Source organism: Chlorocebus sabaeus, chromosome 21 (genome assembly GCF_047675955.1).
Source record: "Chlorocebus sabaeus isolate Y175 chromosome 21, mChlSab1.0.hap1, whole genome shotgun sequence".
Lineage (NCBI taxonomy): Eukaryota > Metazoa > Chordata > Mammalia > Primates > Cercopithecidae > Chlorocebus > Chlorocebus sabaeus.
The window spans coordinates 55,739,177-55,756,682 of record NC_132924.1 but is presented as its reverse complement, the minus strand read 5'-3'; the positions used below and the strand labels follow the sequence as shown (position 1 = coordinate 55,756,682).

Here is a 17,506-nt window from a genome sequence, read left to right as displayed (position 1 = left end):
GAAGAGCTTTTCTTTTAACCTGAAGTATTCTCGTGAGTGTTGATGAGCTCAATGAAATAATATCGTGAAGAAAATAACTGAAAATGCCTGTGAGAGAAAGAACAAGGGAATGGTTATGAAGACACTCTTCAGAAGAGCTGGGATATAATCAAGAGTTCTGGTGGAAGGTTTGGGTTGAAGGAGAGTAGGAAGGAAGAAGATATAGATAATGGAGATCTCATGCATCTTTATTAAGATTGCCAACATTGTATAGTCAGCCCTTCATATCCGTGCGTTCTGCATCATGGATTTAACCAACTCAGGATCGAAAATATTCAGAAAAACAATTGCATCTGTACTGACATATACAGACTTTTCTTTGTCATTATTCCCTAGACAATGTAGTACAACAACTATTTGCATAGCATTTATATTGTATTAGGTATTTTGAGTAATCTAGAGATTATTTAAGGTATACGGGAGGATGTGTATAGGTTATATGCAAATAACTATGCCATTTTATATCACAGACTTGAGCATTTGCAGATTTTGGTACCTGGGGAGTATAGGAGAAGCACTGGAACCAATTTCCCATGTATATCAAGAGATGATTGTATAAGTAAGCTGTATTCCAAATGTTCATTAGTTATCTGGAAAAGTTAAATCATTTTCCCAGAGAAACATATGGTATTGCGGATGTGGCATGTGGAAAGATTCTGGGGTGTGCTCTTCAGACCGTGACATTATAATCACCTCCCCCTACTTTATAAATGCAGATATAACTCAAAGTTATGTTTTTGCTGTTTTCACTTTGCTTTCTCCTCCTCAGAGAGAAGTTTCACTTTTATGGATTAAAATATTGTTAACTACATAACAATATTTTCCCCCATTGTTGCAAGGACTCTTTAGTACAGAAAAGGCTGAACATTTAATAATTAGTTTTTAACACAGTGCCTTAATATCTTGTGTACTTTCCCAGAACTCAAATGTCTCCAAGATGGGAATTCAGATCACTGGTTCTGAATCCTGGCTCCACATTAGAATCACCTTGCCTGGAGCTTCTAAGCAATATCAATGTCTAAGCCCACCCTTGGAGGTTTGAATTGAGGTCTCATTCAAGCAGTTGAGAATGAGGCCTAAGAACCAGTATTTTTTTAATCTGTTTCACAGGTGAATGTAATATACAGCAGATGTTGAGAGCCACTGACTTAGACCATTAAAGGAACTGCACTGACACTATTAGGTAAATTTTCAATGCATCATTTAGGGTAGGCTGTCCCATTCAAACTCAGTGTGATTAAAATAAAATGTATTTCCACAGCAGTTTTCTCTCCAGACTTTCTGTCTTCACTTGTACATCCACAAAGGAAAACATGAAGACCTCTTAGATTCAGCCTTTTTTCCATTTCCTCCTATCAGGTCAGTCCTTAAATCCAATGTCCTTCATAGAAGTCTCATGCCCATGCTCCCAGGGCTCTGCCTGCCTCTAGGTTATGAACTCCTGGCAATCTCTTGCTGTCTTCTTTGGCTCAAGTGCAGACAGCTGAGTTAATCATGTTCTTCAAGCATGTTGTCATCATGGATTCATGCAAGGCCCTTTGTTTAAATGAAGGTATTTATTCATTCAATAGACTATTTTGCACATGGCTGCCAGATTGTTTTTAAAAGACTGCTTTCATCAATTCTCTTGGCTCACATCTCCCAATAACTCCTCATTTCCTACTCTGTAAATGGTGAACTACTTTGTGTGCCTTTTAAGGTTCTGTATAATTGGTATTGAAACTCCAGGGATTCAGTCTAGGTCCTGCTGCTCACCACACAGGAAGCCAATCACTGAGAGAGTATTGCCAGGGAAGAAGGCTTTATTCAGGTGCTATAGCTGAGGAGATCAGAGATCAGTCTCAAATCCATCTCCCTGACCAACTAAAATTGAAAGTTTATATATTAGGAAAGAAAAGTAACTACGTGTGGGAAAACAGGACTTAGGGAGGGGTAAGGAAGAGGAATTGGTCAACAGGAAGCAGGTGGTCAGTTAGGCAATAATAATGGCTGAGGGATCTGGCATCTCATTGTCCAAATGCACTGATTTAGTAAGTTTCAGTTCCTTGATACTATGTGGAAGGCCTGATGTTTAGTTTCCTGAGAAAATAACTCAGATAAGAAAAATGTAACTTTCTTAAGTCTTAAGAATCTCCCAGACATTTTTTTTCTTGCCATTATCCCTTAAACAATACAGGGAATAACTAAAAAAGTCTTGGGAGGGTCAATTTCCTTGTTTATTCAAAAGAAACCATAAACATCAGTTTTATGGGACAACTGGGCCAGTTTCATAATCAACACCCATTCGACTTAGGATGTCGCTTAACTTCTCTGGCCCATTTTATCACCTGTAAAATTATACATTAATATATAAAGACATGTAATTATATAATACTATATATTATACATGTATAATTCTTTTTAGATCCAAATAAATATTCCTATTTTTTAAAGGACTATTTTCTACTCTGCCTGCAATAGGCTATTCATTATTCTAATCAGTTTGGTTTCTTCATTGTTCTAACAACACAAGCTCAGTGTTGCTTTTCATGTTGTTTTTCTCTTTTGAAAAACCCTCAGGTCTTTTCTTAACCTGTCTATACATTATCATTATTCAAGGCACAGCTTAGATTCCACTCATCTATAATGTCTTTCTAGATGAGTGCGTGAGTATATGATCACACAATTTGAAATATAATCCATTTTGTTTGTGTTGTTCTTGGTCCTTAATATCTCTTTTTAATATTTTCTAAATATTCTGTTTTTATGTTCCTTTTCTTTGTTCTAACATTTATGTAGAAGGATGCTTTAGAATTTTTGAGTGGTTGTACTTTTCTTTCATGTTAAGTTTTAATTTTTGTGGGTACATAGTAAGCATTATGATTTTCTAATGTTGTGCATTGTGGTCAGAGAATAAGATCTGTAAAATTCCTGGTTTTTAAAAAATTCATTTACATTTTTCTTTGTGATATCATCTAATTTTTGATCAGCTTTTGTCAAGATTTTTATGGAAACTCGAAAGTAATATAAATTCTTTGTTTTCAAGTTTTTAAGCCAGTAATGTAAAATATATTTTTACATGTAAAAGAGATATAACTTATTGTTCAAAACTGGGAACTACATCCATAATCTTACCAGTATTTTAGCATATTTGCTTCTAGAGTTTCTATTTTTTAAAAGTGACTAAAATCCATATGTATTATATATATTTGTATCCTGCTCTTGGTTATTAACAATAATTTGATGTGTTTTTGTCATTAAAATATCATAATTAACATCATTTTTAAAGCATATTTAATATTCTATTATATGGCTATATCATAATTTACTTAATTCCTTGGTGTTGGACATTTACATTTCATTCTTTTTTTTTTGCAACTATAAATAATATATCATTCTTCAAATGTTAAAATAATAGACTGGAAACACACCCCAACCTCCCATTCCTACTAATCTTTAGAAATGAGATAATGTATATTTTAAAAAGCGGTAACTGGATTGGAAAAGATGGGGAATTTAATATTAATAATTTAATAGTAATTGAATTCTGTTTTAAACAGTTTTTAAACAAATTATGTAAAATATCTTTTTATATGTAAAAGAGATAACGTGTTGTTCAAAATTGGGAACTACACTAGTAATCTTACGATAATAACAGTACTGTAGATTGAAACTTCAGAAACTGTGAAGATTCCCTGAGCGATGAAGAACAGATCTCATTGAAAAAGAAAGCTCAGCCCAAAAGGTGAGTACATGAGTACTGCTAGAAGCAGGTAAGAGTGATTCCCAGAATGTACCACACCTGGAAGAGATAAACACTATGAGAAGCGAGGGTCTTGGCAGCGAACAGGGTGATTAGTTAGGGTGCCACAGCAGGAGCAGCCAGGTGGCTGCCTTCAGGTGAAGGCAATAGGTATGGGAGATTGGGTCAGAGAGATGAGAATGTGCCCTTAAGTGGATGACAAGGACACACAAGAGGGTAGGAATTTCCACAAGTGTAAGACTAAGATACCCATTAAGATACTCAGACTGGCAAGGTATCCTAGTGGCACATTGTCTGTACTCCCTTACGCTTACTGAAAATTGATAGACATACAATCCTTGGTAGCCTGTCTTTCCCTTGAGAGAAGAGACACACTAATTGAGCATCTGAAATACAAAAGTAAGTACCTGGTCAGAATTGTTCATATTTGTGGAAAGCCAATACCAGGAAATACAATGAACTCAACGAATATAAGTACTTATACCTCAGAAAACAGCTAACAGAGCAAGCAGAACAGGATGAGAACAGAGGATAGTGTATCACTAACTAAGATTAGGGAAACTAAATTTGACCAATAATCTGAACCTACAATTGGAATTGACATCAATACAGGACATTGCAGAGGACAGGCAGGGAGGGAAATAAAATCATGCTAATATTCCTGTCTTATTTGGAGGAGCATATAGGAACTGATTAACCTTAGATATTGTTTGAATAATATGATATTATGGATACATGTTGAAAATGCAAGGTTGATGAGTAGAACAACAGAAATAGAATTTAAAAGTTTCCAACTGGTAGTTCAATAAAAGGCAATACAGTCGAAAAAAATCTGGAAATTGTGATTAGTAGAAAACACAAAATATGACAGCAGGGAGTAATCAAAACAGACCATGAAACACAATAATAGGCTAAATTGATCAACTGAGAGACTGCATAAAACCCAGTTATAGTAAAGAGGAGAAAAACAAAATGACATGTGATGGTTGAACATAAAAAAACACTTGAAGCAAATGCTAACAAAACAAAAGCAATTGTAACTATACTAATATCAGATAAAAAATAATTTTTTGTTTGTTTGAGATTGAGTCTCGCTCTGTCATCCAGGCTGGAGTGCAGTGGCACGATCTTGGCTCACTGCAACCTCCATCTCCCGGGTTCAAGCAATTCCCCTGCCTCACCCTCCTGAGTAGTTGGAATTACAGGTAGGTGTCACCATGCCCGGCTAATTTTTTGTATTTTTAGTAGAGATGGGGTTTCACCATGTTGGCCAGACTGGTCTGGAACTCCTGACCTTATGATCCGCCCACCTCGGACTCCCAAAGGGCTGGGATTACAGGCGTGAGCCACCATACCTGGCCAGATAAAATATAATTTATGACAAAAATACTGAAAGGAACTTGAACTATTTTATGTTATTGAAAGGTATAATAAAGTATAACAATCATATACATAAGTCTTAATGTGTCTAACAACATAGTTCCCAAAACCACAAACCAAAAACAAATACATTCATGTGGAGAAACTGACAAATCCACAGTCATACTGGGTGAATCCAAAGCTCTACTTACTGAAATGGAAAGATCGAGGAGGCAAAAAAAAAAAAAAAAGAGTAAGTATAGAAAATTTGAATAATATAATCAACTGAACCAGATAATGCAGTTTTTAGTTTATTCTTTTTGCACAGCTAAGGAAATACAGTTGACCCTTGAACAACATGAGTTTGAACTGCACGGATCCACTTACATGTGGATTAAAAAAAAATACATTGAAAAATTTTTGGAGATTTGTGACAGTTTGACAAAACTCACAAATTGCACATCCTAAAAATATTAAAAAATTAAGAAAATGTGAGGTATGTCATAAATTCATAAAATACAATGCAAATACTAGTTTACTTTTATCATTTCTTACCATAAAATATATGCAAATCTATTAGAAAAAACTAAAATTTATCAAAACTTACACATACGAACAGACAGTATATGGGGCCATTCACAGCATAGAGAAATGTAAACAAACATAAAGGTGTAGTATTAAATCATAACGGCATAAAATTAATGGTGGTTCATACTGTTATACTGTAATAATTTCATAGCCACCTCCTGTTGCTATTTTGGTGAGCTCAGGTTTGCAAGTATCTGCTTAAAACACTGTGTAATGCTAGGACCAGGTGTAGAGGCTCATGCCTGTAATCCCAGCACTTGGGGAGGCCGAGGTGGGCGGATCACGTTGTCAGGAGATCAAGACCATCCTGGATAACACGGTGAAACCCCATCTCTACTAAAAATACAAAAATTAGCTGGGTGTGGTGGCACATGCCTGTAGTCCCAGCTACTGGGGAGGCTGAGGCAGGAGAATCGCTTGAACCCGGGAGGCGAAGGTTGCAGTGAGCCGAGATCATGCCATTGGACTCCAGCCTGGGTGACAGAGGGAGTCTCCGTCTCAAAAAAACAGAAACAAAAAACAAACAAAAAAATCACTGTGTGATGCTAATAATCTCTGCGTGAACAGTTCATCTCTCCAGTAAACTGCATATCCCAGTAAAAAAGATTTGTCACAGTTCTTGCACATTTTTTATTGCATCCAGTGCAGTAGAGTAAACCTTGAATAACACCAAGGGACCCATGTGAAGTCCCACTAGCAATGCTGGAAGTACTCCCAAGAAGCAGAAAAAAGTCATGACATTAAAAGAGAAAGTTAAATCGCTTGATATATACCATAGATTGAGGTCTGCACCTCTGGTTGCCAGCCATTTCTGACATACAATTCATCTTGGAAACAGATGACATAAACTTATGGCATTAATAAATATAGTACAGTACTGTAAATGTATTTTCTCTTCCTTGTGATTTTCTTAACATTTTCTTCTCTGTAGCTTACTTTATCATAAGAACACAGTATATAATACACATATAATATGTGTTAATCAACTGTTTACAGAATTAATAAGGCTTCTGATCAACAGTGGGTGAATCCAAAGCTCTACTTACTGAAATGGAAAGATCAAGGAGGCAAAAGAGAAAGTATAGAAAATTTGAATAATATAATCAACTGAACAAGATAATGCGGTTTTTAGTTTATCCTTTTTGCACAGTAGTTATGTTTTGGGGGAGTCAGAAGTTATATGCGAATTTTTAACTGGCATCCCTAACCCTTGCATTCTTTAAGGGTCAGCTGTATATGGATTTTTTTCCATTCCCTTTTAATACAAAATTTTGCCTACTTTGTCAGATGTTTTTCTATCAACTAAGATGCTGGCTTCTGTGTTGCAGAATTCATTGATTTCTATTTTTTTAACTATTATTATTATTCTTCTTATTATTTTTGGAGACGGAGTCTTACTCTGTCGCCCGGGCTGGAGTGCAGTGGCGAGATCTTGGCTCACTGCAAGCTCTGCCTCCGGGGTTCACGCCATTCTCCTGCCTCAGCCTCTCAAGTAGCTGGGACTACAGGTGCCCGCCACCACGGCCGGCTAATTGTTTTTCTATTTTTAGTAGAGACGGGGTTTCACCGTGTTAGCCAGGATGGTCTTGATCTCATGACCTCATGATCCGCCCACCTCAGCCTCCCAAAGTGCTGGGATTACAGGTGTGAGCCACCGCGCCTGGCTATTATCATTATTTTAAAATCAGGAATGGGTGTTAAATTTGTCAAATGTTTTTCAGCTTCTGAAGCAATGGTCATTTTTTTTCCTATAGTATATCATTAATATTTTAAATTATAAAATATAACATTTTATTTGGACTTTCAGTTGATTTTCTGTTCTCAATAATCAACAATTATAAACATTTAAAAACATTCCTTTTGGTTTGATTTTTCTCTCCAGATACAAACACATTAAGTTTCTCTTTGATATTTTTTATGTAACTTGTTTCAGAAATTCAGAAAAATACTAAAGACTATTATGCTTTCTAAATTGACTTTCAGAGAATGAACTTTCCATGAATGTATTTACTTTTCTAATTCCTTGAACAGTATGTTTAAGCTTGAAATTGTGGTTTTAAGACTATCTTCTATCTTACCACTGCATTTCAATAATTAGACATATCAGATACCATATAAAAACGTTAAATAACTCCTTCCTTTTTATAGTTTTCATCGTCACACAATGATGTACCTAAAGTTGAGACTCCAAGGTGAGGTGGGAAATGAAAGACAATTTCTAGTGTTGTTTTGGGGGACTATGGGTAGTCACAATGGCTAGATCCGGTATGTACATCTCTCTAGGCCTCTAAGCATGTGAGAGCTGTTTGGGTTAAAGATGTATCTTGTCCCAGACTTTTCATTGTTCTCAATAATTTAGAACTTGAAATTTGAGTAACTATAATTTGAAAACTGAGCCACTTGTGCAACTGAATTCAACACCGTAAAAACGTTGTGTTCTTATCTCATGATGTAAGCAGTTTCCAAATCTTTTGTTATGTTTCTCCCCCTCCCCACTCCTTTCTCACTTCGGTTTGAGAGAAAAATGCTTTGGCATTATTTGCAAGCAAGACTTATTTTCAACGTTTTAGTCAAGACAAGAGTATAATACAAAGTAACAATTCAGTACACTTCATGTAGGTGCTTCTTCTTTAATTTACTTTTCCTTATTTACCAATTCTCTCCATCTCTTTTGACCTCAAAATTCTTTATCTGCTTGTCAAAAATTGTCCCTAGCCGTCTCCTTCCATTTCTAGTTGTGTGTGAGGTAGTCCACAGAAGCAGTACGCTGAATAGTGCGGTTGCCGTGTTGATCATCCCTATGGCTATAGGTGGTTATTATATTTTGTGTGCCCTGAAAGGCTTAGGCGATGTGTGACATATAGAATTTTAAGGCATTTACCCCACGTTTCTTTAAACAAAAAAATTTTAAAGCAATTATTTAAGAGTGGATACATGTTCTCTTTCACTTTACAAAACATTTTGGAGGGAATCTGAGAGAAGTCATGGTTAGAGATTAGTAAAGTTGGAAAGCACTGCAAATTACCTAACCCAGCTCATTTACATGTGAGAAAATCTGGGCACAGACCGGTTAAATCACTTGCAGAGTAACATATATAAAAAAAGAAACACATGAAGGAATAAAGGAAAGGTCTGCATGAAGTGTAGTGATCTAGATTGGTGGCCAGAAATATAACTGTGATCTTATTTACAGTTCATGACTATTTTTACCACAGGAGCAACACTGATCAGCCTGAATTGGTCAGGGAAACACGAAGTTTTGTCCTGAAAATGTAGCTCACTGTTCAGCTTGTAAAAAAATAAAGTAAAGGTTAACTGTCATTATTCTCACTGTTATTGCTTTATTCCACTTTTCAAGGGCTAACCACTTGTCTTGGCTTCTCCTTCACCCAGCATCTGCCATTTTTGAGCATTGATTATCCAATGCTTTGTGGACCCTTTCTACTCTCTTCTGGCTCAATTAATTCCTTTTTAAATTAATTCTTTGGCAGAATGTTTTCTCACATTTTCACAAGTGTTGGCTCTTGAAAGAGGTATTTATTACACATGTTCTTTGACTCCGAAGGAAACCAGAAAAAAACAAACTGGAACAAGAAATGTGGTAGGAGGAACAGAAACGAAGTTGCATGAAAAAGACAGTGGAGTGGGACTGAGAAGTGACAACTGCCCACGACTGACCTTCCTCTTTCAAGGCCTGTGTCGCCAGTACGCTGCCCAGAAGAAGCCACGACGAGGCGCAGGCGCGACTCCACGAGGGCCACGCCCCTCCTAGAGAAGGACTGACCCGTTTTTCGCCCGCATCGGAGCTTGGGTTTCCGGAAGGACCTGATTCTGGAACGGACCAAACCGGATAGAGGTCGCGCACCCTCTTTCGTCTACCTTCCGGTTCACTAATACGCAATTTCGCAGAAGGGCTGGAACGTGTTGTCCCTCTGCGCAGGCGTAGTCACCGCTTGACCCGCGGCGCTATGCCGGGGCCGCACGTTTCTCGAGTCCGGGCATTGTACAAGCGCGTCTTGCAGCTGCACCGTGTTCTGCCTCCGGACCTCAAAGCCCTGGGCGACCAGTACGTGAAAGACGAATTTAGGAGACATAAGAGCGTTGGTTCTGACGAGGCCCAGCGTTTCTTGCAGGAATGGGAGGCAAGTGACGCCCCCTTTTCTCTGCCCAAGACCTTTGGGGTCCCTCGGTGTCCCGGTTTCTCGTTCCAGTCCCCCATGCGGGGTTAAACAGAGCAGCAACCTGTTCTGTTTGAATTAAACAGCGTAATGCTGTTCGATAACACTTTCAAAGTTTCTCCCACGGGTTTCTCACCGGAGCATATCCTGTTACTTCAGCATCCCCAATTCAGTTCAACTTTTCAGCGCCTGCAGATGCCAGGTGCTGGAAGGGTGAGGGTAGGAGGTCACAAAAATGAGCAAGTCGTCGTTAAGTGCTCAAAGACCTCAGGAGCTTTTTGTTCTTTTAAGTGCCTTTGCACATAGTAAGCGCCCATTAATAAATTAATGCTTCTCTTACTAGTTTTCAAATTTAAAGGCTTATTTCCGTAATTTATGATTTCTTTAATCTCAGCTGTTTTGGTTTGGTTTAAATAATTTTCTCACTTGGCTGATATAGAAATCAGGTAACATGAAAAAGATTATAGATTACAAAAGGCAGGAGATTACAAACTGTGAAGGAGAAAAATGCTGGTGCCAGTTAAGTCAGGTGAAAGTTGTTTCCTCTGAGGTCTCAAGTCAGTGTTACATCGCCCAGCACCGTTGCGCTAAATGTTAAACAGACACATGCATTAGCAATAAGTCGTTTGACTTTTTTTTTGTTTTTTTGAGTGAAGGACAAAAGATATTCAGAGTATTTCGTGGGGCTCGGGGCCCTGCAGGACTGCCCCAAGTTTTCATTTGCAAATATAAAGAAATGAATGGAATTAGAAATTGGAATGACAGCTCAGATATTTGAAAGCATGAGTTGGAGCTGGTATGAAAGGAGAGGTGAGCGATTCTTCGGCCTAAAAAGTTGAAGGGGAGTTGACTAAAGTCTGCTTTTTTAAAAAAATCAAAAGAATGGTTAGGGTGAGCACAAAATTTGCAATGATTTCCAGAATTCTTATTTGTATAATTATTGAAGCTTTTAAGAGCGACATTTAGAACAATCGGAAAATTTAGAACTTCCTTGAAAATCATGGTCTGTTTGATGTAATTCGCTTGCCTGAAGCCAAGGAAGTTGAAGCTTTTCAGGTACAGAGCATTTTATTTTAATAAGGTAATTTGGTTTTGGAGCCTGAAGAACTGGATTCAGATTCAGTCTCTGACATTTATTAAGTGTCAATCACTTAATTTTTCTGGTCTTATTTTCTCATCTATAAAATAGTGTTTATGCATCTCAAAATTTACATATGTAAATGTATTTACAAGCACTTTTGTATTGCTAATTGTTACGAAGCTATAAGATACTGTATTAAAGTATTTTACGTCTTTTAAGGTAGGTCATTTTGTGGCCGTACAGGAAGGAGAGTAGCTCTCTGTTGGGAGGAAATAAGGTTATTTTGAGAAGTCTTAAAACGTAAACACTTGGAAGCCTTTTAGGGAAAAAGTAGGAAAGAGTAGCAACTCAGAAAAAAATTGATAATAGGTTGTAGGAGAGAAAGAGGGTATAAAAAAGAACTGCATAAATAAAAAATGCGTTAGTTGACCTAGTAGGCTTGGTAACTGGAATTGAGCTTTTTAAAACTCTTGGAATAATTTTAGACATACAGGAGAGTTAGAAAGACAGTACAGAGTTCCCTACATCCTGTTTCCCCCTATGTTAGCATCTTACATTATCAGGGTACAGTGATCAAAAGCAAGAAATTCACATTGCTACAATATACTATTAACTACAGGCTTTATTTACAGTTTGCCAGCCCTTTCACTAATGTCCTTTTTCTGTTCCAGGATCCAATGGGGATTCTACAATGCATTTAGTCATTCTTTTTCCTTAATCTCCATTCTGTGAGAGTTCCTCGTCTTCCTATCTTTCATTACCTTGATAATTTTTTGAAAAGTACTGGTCTCTTAACTTTGTGGAATGCCTCTCAATTTGAGTTTGTCTGGTGTTTTCTCATGGTTTAATTGATGTTACACATTACTGAGAATACCACAGGGGCTGAAGTGTTCTTCTCAACACTTAATGTCAGAGGTCACGTGATATTAACATGACTTCTTACTGGTGATGATAACTGTGATCACTTGGTTAAAGTAATAATCCGCCTGGTGTCTCTACTGTAAACTTACTATTTCCCTTTTGAAATTAATACATATTTGGGAGTAGGTACTCTCAGGCTTGCAGATGACTACTAATCTTAGCATTCATTGATGGATTTTGCCATTGCGTTCCAATGGTGGTTCTTTTGTTTCCCTCATTCCGTTTGAATTTATTAGTTGACATACGTCTGTAGAGAACAGTTTTCCTGTCTTCCCGGACCATTGTTGATCTACTGGAATTAATGAATTGGGGCAGCTGGGTAAAGATAAATTTAAACATAGTGATCTCTTTGGATAACGTAATTATCACAGTTGCAAGGCAGCTTAACCTAAGCCTGGGAGTTAGACGTGGTAGGTTGGATCCTACCAAGAAAGATACTTGAAGAACTGGTCTTTTTGAAAGAGTAGGGCTAGAGAAGAGCTAATGATTGGGGGGGAAAAAAACCTGGCTAGAGAAGTTTTATCACCAGAGAGTAATATATTTAAGACTTCCAAGTCTTTTTTTCCCCTACATGTTCTTCAAAACATCTAATTTATGACTGTTATACTAGATACTGCTAGATATGACATGGATTTTTATGCCTTTATTTTTCAGTTAGTGCTCATTACAAACTTGGCACCTGTTGTTTGAATATTACTTAATGGTTACGTTTACATCAAACTAAGAGTAACTATTGTGGACTTCTAACTTTATATGTTATGTACAGTCTGGTCTACACAATCCCAGTCCCTCACACACATCTAAACTTAATTGTGAACTTGAATGGATTCTGAATTTGTTTTACATCAGTGAACAATGTTGGGTAAGTTACCACTGAAGAAAAGAAAGGGATCAAGAACACTAGAGGCCCCGTATTTGGAAGAGAGTTCTCTAGTTCCTTTCATTTGTGATCCTGGAAACCTGGCAATATAGTAGTAGAGAGAATTCAGCTGGGAGAAGTTTTTGTTCAAGGACCAATTGGGGCAATGTGGAAGGAAAGTATTTTAAGTATATAAATGTAAAAGCATGTTTACAGAGTAAATAGGGAATTTATATAATTTCTCTCTATAAGAGAAAAAATAAAGTTCAGGAAGAGTTTTTGGGAATCTATTAAGGGAGAATGTACGATAACTGGTTTGTAAAATGTGCATTGTAATCTCAACTCTTAGGAGGTAACTATTAGAAGTGAAATTGAGACTCCATAGATCAGGGGTCTTACTATGGCATTTTAAAAGTTCTGACTGTGCTCATTTTTGAGGAATAGTTGATTTAAGTAAGGCTTTCTATTTTTCTCTCTGTGCCTACCACTTACTTTCTAGGAAATCAGAATAAGCATTGAAGATTAAATAGATAAAACATGTTGGTGAGAGAATATGAGACAAAGAGCATGCAAGAGTGTGCTCTCAGGAGCTACCTGAAGAGACTTCATGTGTTTAATTTTTCTTTTTCTTTCCCATTTATTTTTCTCAGTTGCCTCTTGCCTAGTTCCTGTTGTTTTTCTTAAATACTTGTTTTGTTCTGTGTCTGTTGGGGAATGTTTTTTAAGTGTTTTGTTTCTAGGAAAAGGCATAAACATTTTTCAGATAGTTTTGATCATTTGCTATTTCCAGACAATGTGCTAGGCATTTAGGACACAAAAATGAATAATAAATGTATTTTCACTTTCACAGTGTTCAAAGTTTAGTAGAAAAGGATAGACAATTGTAATATAGTATGAGTGTCTATTAAATGCTGTGGGATCAAGGAGAAATGGAGGAAGTTGAAAGCTATACAAGATGGTTAAGTCTTGAGTAGGTCAAATTTACCATGTCAAAAAGAGAACCTTCTAGAAAGAGGGAATAACATATGCAGAGGCATCGAGGTAAGAAACAGTATGACTTTTTTCCAGGAACTGCAGTGTTGTGTTTGGAATTTAGTGTTTTACAAGGAAGATGAGGAAGAAATAAAGCTAAAGAGGTGGCAGGAGACAGGATATTCTGCTAAGGGTTTTAAGTTTTTATTTTGAATCATTGAAAACTTCTTAAATGGTGGAAATGATATACATTGTATTCTAGAAAGATCATGTTGGCAGCAACATAGAGGAATAATTGAAGTAAAAACCAGATTGAAAGTAGGGAGAACTGTTAGTAGATGGATGTAGTAATCCGAGTCTCAAATAGGTATATGTCTAAACCAAGACAGAGGCCTTGAAAATGGAGGATATAGATGTATGAAAATTTTTTCTTTTTTTCTTTTAAAGTAGAGTGGAACTTGACTTGTTGACTAATACAGTATTAGTGAAGGAGAAGAAAACAGAATGGATAACTCCCGAGTTTGGAGCATGATACCAGTAACCAGAATAGTCATATAGGAGGAGCAGATTGGGAATGAGTTCAATTTGGTGTGCTTTGTGCTAAACATTCTCATGGAACAGTTAAGTGAAGATGTTCAGAGAGATGTATGTTGGTCCGATACTCAGGAGACAGATTGTGGCTGGAGATGGAGATTTGGAAGTTACTACCTGTAGTTGGTGGACCACAGATGTGGGTGGAAGTGCCCCTTTTGGTTATAGTGTTGGGGAAGTTGGTCAAAGATAAAACATTAACATTTAGGAGTTGAGAGAATGAAAGTAGTCATATAGTGCTAGAATTTTTCTTTATCTTTTTTCTTTTTTTTTTTCCCATCTGTATTTGTTCCTAGTTACTGCTACAAAGGAAGTACTTTTTTACTTTTTTAAATTTTATTTTAAGTTCTGGGATACATGTGCTGAACGTGCAGGTTTGTTACATAGGTATACATGTACGATGGTGGTTTGCTACACCTATCAACCCATCATGTAGGTTTTAAGCCATGCATGCATTTGGTATTTGTCCTAATGCTCCTACCTCCTCTTTTCCCCCACCCCCTGAAAGGCCCGGGTGTGTGATGTTCCTCTCCCTATGTCCATGTGTTCTCATTGTTCAGTTCCCACTTATGAGTAAGAACATGTGGTGTTTAGTTTTCTGTTCTTGTATTAGTTTGCTGAGGATGATGGTTTCCAGCTTCATCCATGTCCCAGCAAAGGACATAAACTCATGCTTTTTTATGGCTGCATAGTATTCCATGGTATATATGTTCCACATTTTCTCTATCCAGCCTATCATTGATGGGCATTTGGGTTGGTTCCAAGTCTTTGCTATTGTAAATAGTGCTGCAGTAAACGTACATGTGCATGTGTCTTTATAGTAGAATGATTTATAATCCTTTGAGTATATACCTGGTAGTGGAATTGCTGGGTCAAACGGTATTTCTGGTTCCAGATCCTTGAGGAATCACCACACTGTCTTCCACAATGGTTGAAGTAATTTACACTCCTACCAACAGCGTAAAAAGTGTTTATATTTCTCCACATCCTCTCCAGCATCTATTGTTTCCTGACTTTTTAATGATTGCCATTCTAATTGGCATGAGACGGTATGTCATTGTGGTTTTGATTTGCATTTCTCTAATGACCAGTGATGATGAGCTTTTTTTCATGTTTGTTGGCAGCATAAATGTCTTTTTTTTTGAGAAGTGTGTGTTCATATCCTTTGCCCACTTTTTGATGGGTTTTTTTTTTTTTCCTTGTAAATTTAAGTTCCTTTTGTAGATTCTGGATATTAGCCCTTTGTCAAATGGATATATTGCAAAAATTTTCTCCCATTCTGTAGGTTGCCTGTTCACTCTGATGATAGTTTCTTTTGCTGAGCAGAAGCTCTTTAATTTAAGTAGATCCCATTTGTCAATTTTGGTTTTTGTTGCCATTGCTTTTGGTGTTTTAATCATGAAGTCTTTGCCCATGCCTGTGTCCTGAATGGTATTGCCTAGGTTTTTTTCTAGGGTTTTTTGGTTTTAGATTTTACGTTTAAGTCTTTAATCCATCTTGAGTTGGTCTTAAGGCGTAAGGAAGGAGTCCAGTTTCTGTTTTCTGCATATGGCTAGCCAGTTTTCCCAGCACCGTTTATTAAATAGGGAATCCTTTCCACATTGCATGTTTTTGTCAGGTTTGTCAAAGATGAGATGATTGTAGATGTGTGGTGTTATTTCTGAGGCCTCTGTTTTGTTCCATTCATCTATATGTCTGTTTTGATACCAGTACCAAGCTCTTTTGGTTACTGTAGCCTTGTAGTATAGTTTGAAGTCAGGTAGCGTGATGCCTTCAGCCTTGTTATTTTTGCTTAGGATTGTTTTGGCTATGCGGGCTCTTTTTTGGTTCCATATGAAATTCAAAGTAATTTTTTTTCTAGTTATGTGAAGAAAGTCAATGGTAGCTTGATAGGAATAGCACTGAACGTATAAATTACTTTCAGCAGTATGGCCGTTTTCACAATATTGATTCTTCCCATCCATGAGCATGGAAGGTTTTTCCATTTGTTTCCTCTCTTACTTCTTTGAGCAGTGGTTTGTAGTTCTCCTTGAAGAGGTCCTTTGTGTCTCATGTAAGTTGTATTCCTAGGTATTTTATTTTCTTTGTAGCAATTGTGAATGGGAGTTCACTCCTGATTTGACTCCCTGCTTATCTATTATTGATGTATAGGAATGCTTGCAATTTTTGCACATTGATTTCATATCCTGAGACTTTGCTGAAGTTGTTTATCAGCTTAAGGAGTTTTTGGGCTGAGATGGGATTTTCTAAATATACAATCATGTCATCTGCAAATAGACAATTTGACTTCCTCTCTTCCTATTTGGATACCCTTTATTTCTTTCTCTTGTCTGATTGCTCTGGCCAGAACTTCCAATACTACATTGAATAGGAGTGGTGAGAAAGGTCATCGTTGTCTAGTACTGGTTTTCAAAGGGAATGCTTTATCATTTTGATTGTGTCTATTTGATTCTTCTCTCTTTTCTTTTTTGTTAGTCTGGTCAGCAGTCTATTTAGTTAGTCTTTTCAAAAAATCAGCTCCAATTCATTGATTTTTTTTTAAAGGGTTTTTCAGGTCTCTGTCTCCTTCAGTTCTGCTCTGATCTCAGTTATTTCTTGTCTTCTGCTAGCTTTTGAATTTGTTTGCTCTTGCTTCTCTAGTTCTTTTCATTGTGACTGTAGGGTGTTGATTTTAGGTCTTTCGCACTTTCCAATGTGGGCATTTAGTGCTATAAATTTCCCTCTAAACACTGCTTTAGCTGTGTCCCAGAGATTCCGGTACATTGTCTCCTTGTTCTCGTTGGTTTCAAAGAAACCACTTTCAGGAACCTCAGTCAATCATAGTCTTGGTCTTTTCACATAGTCCCATATTTCTTGGATTCTTTGTTCATTCCTTTTCATTCTTTTTTCTCTAATATCGTCTCCACACCTTATTTCAGTAAGTTGATCTTCAGTCTCTGATATCCTTTCTGCCTCTTTATTGATTTGGCTCTTGATACTTGTGTATGCTTCATGAAGTTTTCATGCTGTGTTTTTCATCTCCATCAGGTCATTTATATTCTTCTCTAAACTGGTTGTTTTAGTTAGCAGTTCCTGTAACCTTTTGTCAGAGTTCTTAGCTTCGTTGCATTGGGTTACAACATGCTCCTTTAGCCTAGAGGAGTTTGTTATTACCCACCTTCTGAAGCCTACTTCTG

General features: G+C 37.0%; 1 protein-coding gene across 1 annotated transcript in view; it reads left to right on the top strand.

Annotated features, from left to right (window-relative positions):
• The first annotated feature begins 9,616 nt into the window (after positions 1–9,616).
• The window catches only part of SDHAF3 (succinate dehydrogenase complex assembly factor 3), an 81,201-nt gene continuing 73,311 nt past the window's right edge, over positions 9,617–17,506 (top strand). Inside the window, exon 1 of the mRNA XM_007982096.3 lies at positions 9,617–9,870. Coding sequence (XP_007980287.1) covers positions 9,697–9,870 — 174 coding nt within the window. The 5' untranslated portion in view covers positions 9,617–9,696. The remainder of the gene's footprint in view (positions 9,871–17,506) is intronic.